This window comes from Oncorhynchus gorbuscha, linkage group LG14 (genome assembly GCF_021184085.1).
Source record: "Oncorhynchus gorbuscha isolate QuinsamMale2020 ecotype Even-year linkage group LG14, OgorEven_v1.0, whole genome shotgun sequence".
In the NCBI taxonomy this organism is placed as follows: domain Eukaryota; kingdom Metazoa; phylum Chordata; class Actinopteri; order Salmoniformes; family Salmonidae; genus Oncorhynchus; species Oncorhynchus gorbuscha.
Window position 1 is genome coordinate 15,571,941 of NC_060186.1, and position 15,364 is coordinate 15,587,304.

General features: G+C 44.8%; 1 protein-coding gene across 2 annotated transcripts in view; it reads left to right on the forward strand.

The window, feature by feature from the left end:
• Nucleotides 1-15,364, forward strand: part of LOC123994548 (carbohydrate sulfotransferase 11-like) — an 82,640-nt gene that overhangs the window by 21,125 nt on the left and 46,151 nt on the right. For both annotated transcript variants that reach the window (XM_046297251.1, XM_046297252.1), the window contains exon 2: nt 14,347-14,432. In XM_046297251.1, the coding sequence (XP_046153207.1) occupies nt 14,347-14,432 (86 nt within the window). The remainder of the gene's footprint in view (nt 1-14,346; nt 14,433-15,364) is intronic.

The following is a 15,364-nucleotide window of genomic DNA, read 5'->3' on the forward strand; positions in this document are numbered from 1 at the left end:
TGGATCATGCTAACCCCATGTAAGCTAACAGAGTTAGCGTAGCCTTTTAGCTAGATTAGCATCAATGGCCTCTGTAGAAAAGAAGCAGCCAATTAATGTCTGATCTCTGTTGGAAAAGCTAAAAGTGAATCCCATTTCAATTCCTGTCAATTACGGATTTGACATGGATCTCTCTTCATAGTAGTCCAGTTCAATTCATGGCTTTAAATGGAATTAACCAAACTGTGTTTCAGTGTGGTTTCTGCATAACAATGGAGTTGACTAAGGCAGAAACAGACTGGAGCAAAGACGGTTCTTGTTCCAATGTGGGTCTGTGGGTTTGTGCTGGTCTCCTGGGTTTATAGGAAGATCAGCCTCAGGGTATAGAAGATATACAATAGACTACTGTTCGGGATGAGTTCCTTAAACCTGTTTTTCCACTATCTTTTGGTCTGTTTCTGTCTCTCTCGCTCTCTCCGTCTATCTGTCTCTCAATAAGTGTCTGTAAATGACATTTCTACCATGACTTAATGGGAAAGTTTTATAGTGTAATTTTCTCCTTCTCACACAATGTTTTTTGCTTAGTACTTCTCTCTCCAGTTTTGTTCTCTCAAACTCATCTAGACTTTTGTACGGCTGTTCCCTTCCTCCTTTCTCTTATCTATATTTCTCTCTTTCATCACCCTCTCTCTCTCTCTCTCTCCCTCTATCCTTCTCCTCCCTCTCCAGGGTGCGGCTCAGACAATTAGGGGTTTGCGACCTTGCAGTGTCCCAGCGAGGGCAGTTCTGCTCTGGGGAAGGTGCCAGCTCAACCCCCATGGAGCCACAGCTGGCCTCTGGAGATATATATAGAGCTGGGTCTCATACACACACACATACATACACATACATACACATACATACAGACAGACAGACAGACAGACAGACAGACAGACAGACAGACAGACAGACAGACAGACAGACAGACAGACAGACAGACAGACAGACAGACAGACAGACAGACAGACAGACAGACAGACAGACAGACAGACAGACAGACAGACAGACAGACAGACAGACAGACAGACAGACAGACAGACAGACAGACAGACAGACAGACAGACAGACAGACAGACAGACAGACAGACAGACAGACAGACAGACAGACAGACAGACAGACAGACAGACAGACAGACAGACAGAGAGAGAGAGAGAGAGAGAGAGAGAGAGAGAGAGAGAGAGAGAGAGAGAGAGAGAGAGAAGGAAAAGGGAAGGAAGAGAGAGAGAGAGGGGAAGGACAGAAAGAGAGGGGCATCAATTGTTTATGCAGAGAGACTGGCCGAAAGACAAATATGATAGGGAGTGGAGAGAGACTTATACAGTATGTGGGTACAAAGAAAGATGAGAGAGAGGAATAGAGAAGGCAATTGGGAAAAGGAATGATGCAGAACAGACAGAAAGAGCCCTCAAGTCAGTGTTATATGACATTTGAGTGACCTTGAATTCTGTCAGTGTGAAATGCCTTTGCATTTCCAGAGAATGTCTGGAGCTTCTCAACCTGTCTCTCTCTCTCACACACGCATACACACACACGCACGCACGCACGCACGCACGCACGCACGCACGCACGCACACACACACACGCACGCACGCACACACACACACACACACACACACACACACACACACACACACACACACACACACACACACACACACACACACACACACACACACACACACACACACACACACACACACACACACTGTCAAAATGTAATCTGCAGACTCAACGTAGCACACACAGTAACACAGTGACATAGTTCGGCGGCGTTACGCCAACAGTTCTTTAACACTTTGGTGACGCTGACACCAGCATCATGGGCTCCCACAAAGAACGCTTAGTAAGCAATGAAAAAAACGTTAGTTTAACGTGATCATCTAAACCTAGAGTATCATTCAGTACAGTATATCCAGTGGAAATTGCCTACATGCTGCATGTAATTATTTTAAACACAACTCCCACTAACAGGACATACAGCCTACAGTATGGGACCTCCTCAACATCATCTCTGTCATGCCACATTTCATCTGTCCATTTGGTTACATCTCTGTCCTGATGTTTGATTCCGGTCATTGTTCTGCTGATCTAAGGTTTTGAGTCATTGATCTGATTTTGTCCAGAATTACTTTAGGTCAGTGGTTGTGGTTGTGACCAGGTTGGTGTTGTTCTGGTTTTGTGGGGATGTTGTGTTGTGGTTGTGACCAGGTTGGTGTTGTTCTGGTTTTGTGGGGATGTTGTATTGTGGTTGTGACCAGGTTGGTGTTGTTCTGGTTTTGTGGGGATGTTGTGTTGTGGTTGTGACCAGGTTGGTGTTGTTCTGGTTTTGTGGGGATGTTGTGTTGTGGTTGTGACCAGGTTGGTGTTGTTCTGGTTTTGTGGGTATGTTGTGTTGTGGTTTTGTCCACCTGTCTACCAGATGGTATCTCAGTCTTCTTAAGCCCCAAAGCATCATGTGTGGCCAGCTGAGTCAATGGCATCCCCACAGGGGGCCCGTAAACACGGCAGCTCGACTAATGTCCAGTAACAACACTGTGTGTATGTGTGCTTATCTATGAAAAGAGGAGACCACCAAGCTGTTGCCATAGTAACTGCTGAGTTGATCCTTTGTATTTGGGAGCTGGCTGCAATCTATTAACTCTGCTGTTTATTTCATTAACACACGACTCAATGTGTCTAATGAGCCACATTAAGGAGCCAGAGGTGGGAGGAGGGACTCATCTTCTGTCCAATCAGGACCAACAGATCAGAGGATTGTCAGTAGAGTCTGCTAATCATAGTCAGTCTCACAGTCCCAGTAGAAAGGGGGGTAGTCATTGTATTGATCAGGGGTCAGTTGAAGCCTCGCTCCACAACTTCAGAAGATGATCAGGTTAATATGTGTTGATTATCTCTGATAGAGACAGGACACAGTCTAATAATGGACATTTAGTCCTGCCAGTACTCATGAGTCAGTATATAACAGTGTGTTGATTATCTCTGATAGAGCCAGGACACAGTCTAATAATGGACATTTAGTCCTGCCAGTACTCATGAGTCAGTATATAACAGTGTGTTGATTATCTCTGATAGAGACAGGACACAGTCTAATAATGGACATGTAGTCCTGCCAGTACTCATGAGTCAGTATATAACAGTGTGTTGATTATCTCTGATAGAGACAGGACACAGTCTAATAATGGACATGTAGTCCTGCCAGTACTCATGAGTCAGTATATAACAGTGTGTTGTGAGATATTACCGCTTCAATGCATTGATTATGGACATGACATTGATAGGCTAGGTGGAGTGCAGGGATCTAGTGAGCTCACATTCCTCAGTGATATTTCACAGGTGCCCTCTCTCTTCCTGTAGGACCCCTCGGGCGTGCCTTAGGCAGCTCTGTCATCGTGTCTGGTTCAGTTTTTTGGCAGAAGAACAAAAACAGCCAATTAATTACACCGCTGGAGCACAATACAAAACCTAGTACCTGTTATGGCAATAACCTGCTGAGGCTTCTATACTCCTTCTCCTTCTCTATTTCTCTCTCTTTCTCGCTCTCTATTTGTCCCCTCATTAGCTGAAGACAGCGAGTGGCGACAAAGCTAGTCGCCCATTAAAATGCTTTCCATATTGTACTGCATTGACCTCGCCTTGTGTGCGTGCCTCTGTGTGTCCAGCTGCTTGGTTTAAAGACGTGTCCCACAGGCTGTGTTTCTGCTCCTGCTGAGACCGGGGCTTTGACCAGACCCCCTGACTGCTGGGATGCTGTCTTTAAATGCAACTTTAATCAGACAGTCACAGAGGGAGCGTGTGTGTGTGTGAGCGTGTGTGTGTGTTAGCATCAATTTAAGAGGCCCCAATCTCCCTTGGCTGGCTCACAGAAACAGCAAAGATTTGAGCTAATCTCTAGACTTCCTGTAACACAGATCAAATCAGAAGCACCAGGACCAGAACTAAAACAGACAAGAATAAATCCAAAGCAGACGACATGAAGAGCAGAAAACAGAACAGAAATCCTTCCTGGAAGCATTCTTTGACAAACATAGCCATGAGAGAAATACGTGTGTGTGTGTGTGTGTGTGTGTGTGTGTGTGTGTGTGTGTGTGTGTGTGTGTGTGTGTGTGTGTGTGTGTGTGTGTGTGTGTGTGTGTGTGTGTGTGTGTGTGTGTGTGTGTGTGTGTGTGTGTGTGTGTGTGTGTGTGTGTGTGTGTGTGTGTAATCATTAAATCCCTGTGTCCCAGTGGGAGTGTGAGACAGGAGGCAGGGCAGGGCGAACCGACGGTTGAGGGATGCAGGGAAGCGTGCTGAGATCAGGAACGACAGGGACCCATGAGACACACAGGATTAATATTTCATAGAGGAAATTAGAGAGAGCGAGGAAAGCAAAAGGGAAATAGAAAAATGTAAGCGCTAGAGGGCATGTCTATTCAATTGAGAAATAGTTATGTGTATGTATGATTTTGCATGCACGTGCGTGTTCGTGTGTTTGCCATTGATTCCTACTGTGACAACCCCAGCTCCAACAGTGAACAATGAGTGACACTTTGACCTCACCTGACCCGTCACAGCTTGACCCCTGACCTTCAGTCTGAAGTACGGCGAATTAGAGCAGTGAGCGTAACTTCCTCATTTCCTATGTGTCAGAGGTCACATCGTCTGGTGGTAAATGTGTAAAACAGGGAGTTTTGAGTCTGTGCGGAGTCTGAGTGGATTTCGGTGGGAAAGCATAGGGACTCAGGAGAGAGTAGTCTGTTTGTTCTATAAACAATCAATCACTCTGAAGTAGCTAGTGGAAACGGGGACTAGATCTGCGGTGTGTCAGATGAATTGCAGGCTGTTGACACAGCCCCTTCCTATAGTTTTACCCCCCCCTCCTTCCCCCCAGATGACAGACGAGTAGACCTTACACAGACTGACAGCCAGAATACCCCATCCCCCAACAGCTCACATATACAAACATGGTCTCTTTCTTGAGTAAGGCAGTAATCTTCTCTAGTTGCGCAGTGATTGGCTCAGTGTTCTGTCACTCGTGGGGGCACTACATCACCGCCGAATCTACAGGGAGAGCTCGGCAGTTATATTTATATTTACAGTGCCTTGCGAAAGTATTCGGCCCCCTTGAACTTTGCGACCTTTTGCCACATTTCAGGCTTCAAACATAAAGATATACAACTGTATTTTTTTGTGAAGAATCAACAACAAGTGGGACACAATCATGAAGTGGAACGACATTTATTGGATATTTCAAAAAAAATTAACAAATCAAAAACTGAAAAATTGGGCGTGCAAAATTATTCAGCCTCCTTAAGTTAATACTTTGTAGGTGTTGTAATCCTGCGATTACAGCTGTAAGTCGCTTGGGGTATGTCTCTATCAGTTTTGCACATCGAGAGACTGAAATTTTTTCCCATTCCTCCTTGCGTAACAGCTCGAGCTCAGTGAGGTTGGATGGAGAGCATTTGTGAACAGCAGTTTTCAGTTCTTTCCACAGATTCTCGATTGGATTCAGGTCTGGACTTTGAATTGGTCATTCTAACACCTGGATATGTTTATTTTTGAACCATTCCATTGTAGATTTTGCTTTATGTTTTGGATCATTGTCTTTTTGGAAGACAAATCTCCGTCCCAGTCTCAGGTCTTTTGCAGACTCCATCAGGTTTTCTTCCAGAATGGTCCTGTATTTGGCTCCATCCATCTTCCCATCAATTTTAACCATCTTCCCTGTCCCTGCTGAAGAAAAGCAGGCCCAAACCATGATGCTGTCACCACCATGTTTGACAGTGGGGATGGTGTGTTCAGGGTGTTGCTTTTACGCCAAACATAACATTTTGCATTGTTGCCAAAAAGTTCAATTTTGGTTTCATCTGACCAGAGCACCTTCTTCCACATGTTTGGTGTGTCTCCCAGGTGGCTTGTGACAAACTTTAAATGACACTTTTTATGGATATCTTTAAGAAATGGCTTTCTTCTTGCCACTCTTCCATAAAGGCCAGATTTGTGCAATATACGACTGATTGTTTTCCTATGGACAGAGTCTCCCACCTCAGCTGTAGATCTCTGCAGTTCATCCAGAGTGATCATGGGCCTCTTGGCTGCATCTCTGATCAATCTTCTCCTTGTATGAGCTGAAAGTTTAGAGGGACGGCCAGGTCTTGGTAGATTTGCAGTGGTCTGATACTCCTTCCATTTCAATATTATCGCTTGCACAGTGCTCCTTGGGATGTTTAAAGCTTGGGAAATATTTTTGTATCCAAATTCAGCTTTAAACTTCTTCACAACAGTATCTCGGACCTGCCTGGTGTGTTCCTTGTTCTTCATGATGCTCTCTGCGCTTTTAACGGACCTCTGAGACAATCACAGTGCAGGTGCATTTATACGGAGACTTGATTACACACAGGTAGATTGTATTTATCATCATTAGTCATTTAGGTCAACATTGGATCATTCAGAGATCCTCACTGAACTTCTGGAGAGATTTTGCTGCACTGAAAGTAAAGGGGCTGAATAATTTTGCACGGCCAATTTTTCAGTTTTTGATTTGTTAAAAAAGTTTGAAATATCCAATAAATGTCGTTCCACTTTATGATTGTGTCCCACTTGTTGTTGATTCTTCACAAAAAAATACAGTTTTATATCTTTATGTTTGAAGCCTGAAATGTGGCAAAAGGTCGCAAAGTTCAAGGGGGCGAATACTTTCGCAAGGCACTGTATATATTTGTATATTTATATTAGAAGTGCCTGTCCAAGAAGGCTCAAAGTCATTGGCCACAGAGAAGATGACATCAAATCACGTTATATCTACTGTAGTTTTGATTGGACAGAAATGATAGATAAAACGTATCTTGCTCATCGGCCATTGGACATAAACATTACACAACAAGTCGGAAATCGCAAATTCAACAATGAGTGGTTTGGAAGGAGTCAATGGCTAACTGCAATGTAAAACTTCCCCTGCCAGCTATTCGGTGGAGAGGGAGTGTGGTCCAAGTCTGGTTTAAGGGCTTAAAACATCTGTCTGAAAGGGCCAGAGTTCCCAGTTGTCTTGAAAGCACTATAAATCCAGAGATTGTTGGACTTTGATAACAACGTTTGTCCACATGAAGGCCCGCCGCACCTCGTTCATGTGAGCACAGCACAACAAAAATATGTATTTTATGCTGATGCATAAATGACGTAATATGCCAGGGAGATATGTATACTGTAGCTAAGAAAGTAGTGTTAAGTGTATGTTGTGTAGTAAGTTGTAAGTAGCCCATGTGCATCACCCTAATAATTTGGTCCCTCTCCCCCTCAGAACTTAGCCTATAGGCCTATTGCACATGTAGCCTATAGCCTTTTTCTGGAGAAATGTCATCATTAAATATTGTATAATCTTTCATTGTCTGCTTATATGCCCCCTTTATTTATTATATGGTTCTGACTTGGTGTACAGGGAACATACTGTAAGAATGGCCCATGTGTTGAGTTCTGTCGCTGTCCATTTCAAAAGTGCTGAACAAATTGACAACTCGCTCATAAATGTCTTAATCGAAATTACGGCTTGCCTCTTATCCACTCATTGTTCCCTTATGCCATAGTTTGAACATCTCAATTGTTATATTGCTTATATAGGTCTATCTCTTTAGTATCTTATTCATCATTTTAGGCAATGGTGGATTTATTTCATTGTTTTGCTTACTTTGTGTATTATAAGTAGCCCATGTGCTTTTCTCTACGATGAGGGGACACTATAATGTTGTTGGGTCTGTAACCATGAGGAAGGGATACTATATAATGTTATTGGGTCTGTAACCATGAGGAGGGGACACTATAATGTTATTGGGTCTGTAACCATGAGGAGGGGACACTATAATGTTGTTGGGTCTGTAACCATGAGGAGGGGATACTATATAATGTTGTTGGGTCTGTAACCATGAGGAGGGGACACTATAATGTTGTTGGGTCTGTAACCATGAGGAGGGGACACTATAATGTTGTTGGGTCTGTAACCATGAGGAAGGGATACTATATAATGTTGTTGGGTCTGTAACCATGAGGAGGGGACACTATAATGTTGTTGGGTCTGTATCCATGAGGAGGGGATACTATATAATGTTGTTGGGTCTGTAACCATGAGGAGGGGACACTATAATGTTCTTGGGTCTGTAACCATGAGGAGGGGATACTATATAATGTTGTTGGGTCTGTAACCATGAGGAGGGGACACTATAATGTTGTTGGGTCTGTAACCATGAGGAGGGGATACTATATAATGTTGTTGTGTCTGTAACCATGAGGAAGGGATACTATATAATGTTGTTGGGTCTGTAACCATGAGGAGTGGATACTATATAATGTTGTTGGGTCTGTAACCATGAGGAAGGGATACTATATAATGTTGTTGTGTCTGTAACCATGAGGAAGGGATACTATATAATGTTGTTGGGTCTGTAACCATGAGGAAGGGATACTATATAATGTTGTTGTGTCTGTAACCATGAGGAGGGGATACTATATAATGTTGTTGTGTCTGTAACCATGAGGAGGGGATACTATATAATGTTGTTGGGTCTGTAACCATGAGGAGGGGATACTATATAATGTTGTTGTGTCTGTAACCATGAGGAGGGGATACTATATAATGTTGTTGGGTCTGTAACCATGAGGAAGGGATACTATATAATGTTGTTGGGTCTGTAACCATGAGGAAGGGATACTATATAATGTTGTTGGGTCTGTAACCATGAGGAGGGGATACTATATAATGTTGTTGGGTCTGTAACCATGAGGAGGGGATACTATATAATGTTGTTGTGTCTAACCATGAGGAGGGGATACTATATAATGTTGTAGAACACAGGCCTACACACACACACACACACACACACACACACACACACACACACACACACACACACACACACACACACACACACACACACACACACACACACACACACACACACACACACACACACACACACACACACACACACACACACACACACACACACACACACACACAGAGAGTGACTGCATGCGTGATGGAGTGTGTGGTTCTTCCCTGTGGTGTTTTGAAAACAGCCCGTTTTCTCCTGTTTGCAGAATGAGGTGTTTTTTGAGACACCCATCCTGTTGACCACTGCCAGGCACGGGAGGGTGATGTTGGGGGTCCAGAAGAGGAGGGAGGGAGGAAGGAAGGAATGCTATAAAGGCTAATGTGTGGTGAGCGCTTTGGTGCCTACTGCAGTGGCTGCTATGCATCACCTTACAAATTATCTATGGTTCATATCCTTGTCTAGTTGCCTGTCTCTTCATCTGCACCTCTCTCTCTCTATCTCTGATTAGTCTACCCTCTGTTCACTCATATTCACTTTCATGACTGGAGGGGTACAGACAGGGCAGTACAGGAGGTGTGTGTGTGTGACAGTCCCAGGGTTGTCACACTGAGAGGTTCAGTGGGTTCCTCCCTCCTGCTGTCTGTGTCCATATCTTCCCCCTCCTTCCCTCCCTTCCTCACCGCTCCCTTTCTCACTCCATCTCTCTCTTTTTTCCGTTACTATGAATCTCCCACTGGTCCCGTATGTTTACCTCCTCTGGGCTTGTGGTTTGTGATTCATGTCTGTCTGCTGTAGTTTGTCCATCTCTCTGTGTGACTGTCTAACCATGCTTGACCGCCTCAGACCATATCTGACCATGCTTGGCCGCCTCTGACTGTGTGACTGACCGCTGTCTCTTAGTCAGAGGCCAAATATGGGTGTACAACATGCTCCTCTGTTTATTCATCCATCCTGTTTCTGTGTGTGTGTGTGTCTATGTTATTTATTTCTACACTTAAAAATCATAAAGAACCAAACAGACTTCTCCATAGCTAAGAGTTTCTGCACTGTGGTCATGTTCCCCATTTCCCCATTCCAAATTCCATTCCTATTCAATGTTGGGAATATTGAGTCAGGCAGTGAGAGGGCAACCATTACTCAGAGGCCTTAGAATGGGGGTCCCATCATTGGGGATGAGGGGAGAGACGTATGGATTCCGTTGAGTCGATTGTCCTGATAGACGTGGCTAGAAACTATTTGGAACAAATTGGCTACTTTAGCTACCGCTGGCGACATGTGACTCAGCTTCCCGGTGGGAAGCAACTGCTGCCCGGTGGGAAGCAACACACCTAGGCAAGCACTAGCCTCTTCGCCTGACCATATTGCTTCGTTCCGAGAGACCTGCATGATCACACAGCTAAATGACCCTTCGACCTACTCAAAGACCTATACTCAAAGACCTATACTCAAAGCCGACCAATAGACCACACACAGAGGTACAACTATAATCAAACTAAACTCATCTGTCCAGTTAGTGTTCTGATTATAGCAGTATATCATGAAGCTGTAGCCCCACTGTTTAGTAACCTGTCCACGATAGGTTGTTGTGTATGTTGGGAGACTTATACACTGATATATACTGAAATAAATGCAACATGCAACATTTTCAAAGATTTCAAATATTTTACTGAGTTACAGTTCATATAAGGAAATCAGTCAATTGAAATACATTCATTAGGCCCTAATCTATGGATTTCACATGACTGGGAATACAGATATGCTTTTGAATTGAAATGATCTGGCAACAGCTGTGGTGGACATTCCTGCAGTCAGCATGCCAATTGCACAGTCCTTCAAAACTTGAGACATCTGTGGCATTGTTGTATGATAAAACTGCACATTTTAGAGTGGCCTTGTATTGTCCCCAGTACAAAGTGCACCTGTGTAATGATCATGCTGTGTGTGTGTGTGTATGCGTGTGTGTGTGTGCGTACATATCAGTGTGTGCTCATGCACGTTAGTGACTGTGTGTGTTTTTGTGTGTTACTAACCGTGTTGTGTGTGTGTGTGTGTGTGTGTGTGTGTGTGTGTGTGTGTGTGTGTGTGTGTGTGTGTGTGTGTGAGAGAGAGAGAGAGAGAGAGAGAGAGAGAGAGAGAGAGAGAGAGAGAGAGAGAGAGAGAGAGAGAGAGAGAGAGAGAGAGAGAGAGAGAGAGAGAGAGAGAGAGAGAGAGAGAGAGAGAGAGAGAGAGAGAGAGAGAGAGAGAGAGAGAGAGAGAGAGAGAGAGAGAGAGAGTGACAGTGACAGTGGCAAGTGAATTGATGCTCTCTGTGTGTAGGTAAGATTAGCATCAGATTAATCCTCCAGTATCCCATAATCCCTTGCTGATAGATGGCTGCAGATGTTGTGTGATTACAGACCTTGATGAACTTGTGCAGGACTATTTATAGTGAGGCGACAGTATGTAATCAAACTCACAGTGAATACAGTGCTTCCCAATATACACTCCAGCCACTCCTTCAACGACGGTTTTACATGACATATGTATGCCAACTTTGAATCTGATTTAGTATCTTGTTATTCTGGGCTCACTGTTGTGTGTTGCTGTAGTTTCTGCGTGGTTTGTGATGCTTGACTTCCTAGAATCCTTTGCATGTCAGAAGCTGTTATTGGTGGGATTTGGGAGGGAGGCTGGCTCTGTTCTGTCTTTGAGCTGAACGCAAAGGGAGAATCACTAGAGAATCCCTACTGCCCAACAGTAGTTCATAGAGAAAGGTGGAAACACCAAACGCCCTTAGTAACCCTTTGAGGTGGGTGGAGTCCATGCGTTGGACTTGGTAGAACATTTTCACTGATTCACAAAGAGTTGCTGATTTAATAGGCTTGTAAAAGTCCACAATAGGAAGTTGAGAATAACATCCCCGAATACTCACACCCTAAATGGTTTATGTAATTTAATTGAGCAACAACATTTGGTTATGTAAATTGAGGAGAAGGAAGAGGAGGAGGAGAAGCAGGAGGAGGGATGTTAGTGTATGAGAGCTGGGGCTGATGGAAGATGAAAGGTGGTGTGCGTTATGCTCGGAGTGTGTGTGTTTGGATGATTGTGGAACACACAGACGCTCTCAAAACTCTGGGTACAGGCTGGAGACGGCACCCTTACCACTCTGTGCATTAACAAGACAGAGGGATAGAGGAAGGGAGGGAGGGATGGAGAGAAAGTGTAAGGACCGACGCTGGAGAAAAGAAGCAAGTACAGGGAGTGAACATTTAATGGAAAACAGACATCAAACAAAACACAGACAGCGTCTGGACAGGAGGAACAAAGCAACATTACGACAACAAACTGAGGAACAGACAGATATAGAGAGGGCAATCGACAATGTGAAGGAGTTCAAGTGAGTTCAATGAGCGCAGATGCGCGTAATGATGGTGACAGGTGTGTGTAATGAAGGGCAGCCTGGTCGCCTCGAGCGCCAGAGAGGGGAAGCGGGAGCAGGGCGTGACAGAAGGGGGTATTGGGGAGAGCAAGAGGTAATGAGAGAGACTGATACAGAAAGTCAGTGGCGGGGGGGGGGGGGGTGATGGGGTGAACTTAAACTTTAATAGCTATTGGGTGAAATACCACAGTGTGCCATCACAGCAGCAAGATGTGTGACCTGTTGCCACATGAAAAGGGCAACCACTGAAGAACAAACACAATTGTAGATACAACCCATAGTTATGTTGATTTATTTTCCCTTTTGTACTTGAACTATTTGCACATTGTTACAACAGTCTATATAGACTTAATATGACATTTTAATTTTCTTTATTCTTTTGGAACTTTGAGTGTAATGTTTACTGTTCATTTGTATTGTTTATTTCACTTTTGTTTATTATCTACTTTACTTGCTTTCGCAATGTAACATATATTTCCTATGACAATAAAGCCCTTAAATTGAATTGAATTGAATTGAGAGTGTAGAAGGAGAGAGAAAGAGTGGAGGGAGAGAGAGAGAGTGGGGAGAGAGAGAGAGAGAGAGTGGGGAGAGAGAGAGAGAGAGAGAGAGAGAGAGAGAGAGAGAGAGAGGAGAGAGAGAGAGAGAGAGGAGAGAGAGAGAGAGAGAGAGAGAGAGAGAGTGGGGAGAGAGAGAGTGTGGAGAGAGAGAGAGACTGTGGGGAGAGAGAGAGAGAGTGTGAGAGAGAGAGTGTGGAGAGAGTGAGAGAGAGTGGGGAGAGAGAGAGTGTGGGTGGAGAGAGAGCGTTTGGAGAAGTGAGAGAGAGTGGGGGAGAGAGAGAGTGGGTGGACAGAGAGTGAGTGGGGGAGAGAGAGAGAGTGGAGAGAGAGAGTGTGGAGAGAGAGAGAGAGTGAGAGAGAGAGAGAGAGAGAGAGAGGGTGGGGAGAGAGAGAGAGTGGGGAGAGAGAGAGAAAGAGTCTCTCTCTCTCACTCTCTCTCTCTCTCTCACTCTCTCTGTCTCTTTCTCTCTACATATTAGGCCTACAGCCCATAGATGCAGTAGAGGATAAATGAGAATGATTGAGTGAGTGGGACAATTTGTTACTGTTAGCACCCAGCACAGAGGAGGCTTTCATTCAGATACATGTTGGCATCCATCGTCATTAGCAACAGGCCTGCTGGCAGCGTTTCGGAATGGATATCTGACCCACTACTGCCATTTCCAGTAGGAGAGAGTAATCACCCCCAGATATCATGGATGAATCCTCATTACTGTTCTGTTCTCTAACACGGTCTCTGCTGCAGTCAGTGTGTGTGTGTGTATTCTGCTGAAAGAGCAGTAATTGCCTGTAGGGAGCAGGAATGAACTGCATTATTAAGAAGCTGCTTTCACAGCCAGGTGACAGGTCACCCATCACACTGAGGTGTACAGGGGCCTCTCTTCCCCCTCTCCTACTGAAGGTAAGGTATAATGGTATAATGGACAGTCTGCGGTGGTTCGTTACACTAACAAGCACTCAGCTCTCATCCATTCCCCTGGTGACAGAAACGGATATGATTTTGTCCACAACATGCCGCACAAACAGGAAACGATGCACTGGGTTAGAAACAAAGATACAGGAAGTGGGTTTGTCTGCGGTTGGCCTACCCCCCCCCCCTTAGATCAGTGAGGATGATGAAACATAGAACAGAGAAAAGTAAGGCTCTCAAAAGTATTGTTGTTCACCCACACCCACTGTTCTGTTCAATCTCATGTAGTTATTCAGTGGGCTCTTTCATCCAGTAATTAAAGCGTTTGTATTGTCTGGCTGTTGGTTTGTCTGGCTGTTGGTTTGTCTGGCTGTTGGTTTGTCTGGCTGTTGGTTGTGTGTATAGGGACCTGGCCTTGTAGTTTAGCTGTCACAGTGCACTTGACCCCTACATTTGACCCCTACAGAATATAAGCTTTACGGTCATTTATTCTATGTGAATGCTGTTGTAGTTAACATTATTAGGCCCACTCTCTTATTGGTTGTTGTTTAAGTTGTAACAATGTGATTGGTTGTTGTTGCTGTTGTTCCAGTGTGATTGGGCATTGCTAACGGTCCTCTCTCTGTTCCTTCTAACAGTCATGCGGAGGAACCAGTTTGCGGCGGACGTGTGCTGTAGGAAAGGCTCCCGCAACGCACTGCAGGAACTCTACAACCCCACACAGGTAGAAACCATCTCTCTCTCTCTCTCTCTCTCTCTCTCTCTCTCTCTCTCTCTCTCTCTCTCTCTCTCTCTCTCTCTCTCTCTCTCTCTCTCTCTCTCTCTCTCTCTCTCTCTCTCTCTCTCTCTCCTCTCTCTCTCTCTCTCTCTCTCTCTCTCTCTCTCTCTCTCTCTCTCTCTCTCTCTCTCTCTCTCTCTCTCTCTCTCTCTCTCTCCTCTCTCTCTCTCTCTCTCTCTCTCTCTCTCTCTCTCTCTCTCTCTCTCTCTCTCTCTCCTCTCTCTCTCTCTCTCTCTCTCTCTCTCTCTCTCTCTCTCTCTCTCTCTCTCTCTCTCTCTTCATCACAGAACACATTTTAAAAGTATACAAGAAGCCATCAAACTGGTGTTTAACAGCTAAGTTTAGACTGGGTGCAGGTGGACAGTTTCCCACACCTCCTCACTCCTGTAAAGTCCCATTGATATGATATGTGTGAGGTCAGAGGTCAGAGATGGGTACTGGAGCGAGTGTAAGCCCCAGTGGGGTGTCTGGTGTCAGGGGTAGCGTTTTGGACGAGGAGCGGGGAGTTGTGGGGTTGAGGGAGGGAGTGGGGGGGTGGGGGTTCAGAATGACGTAAGACGTACTGTGCTAATATGTGTACCTTGCAACCCACTACCCAATCATAGAGCGCCTGATTGGTCATGTGACCACCGATGAGGTACAAGAGGGTAACAAGGTGCCATTGATTGTTGGAATGTCTGGCTCTCTCTTTCTCTTTCTCCCACTCTCTCTCTTTGTCTCTCTCGCTCTCTCTTTCTCCCACTCTCTCTCTGTCTCTCTCGCTCTCTACATTTACATTTACATTTAAGTCATTTAGCAGACGCTCTTATCCAGAGCGACTTACAAATCTCTGTCTCTCTCGCTCTCTCTCTCTCTGTCTCTCTCGCTCTCTCTTTCTC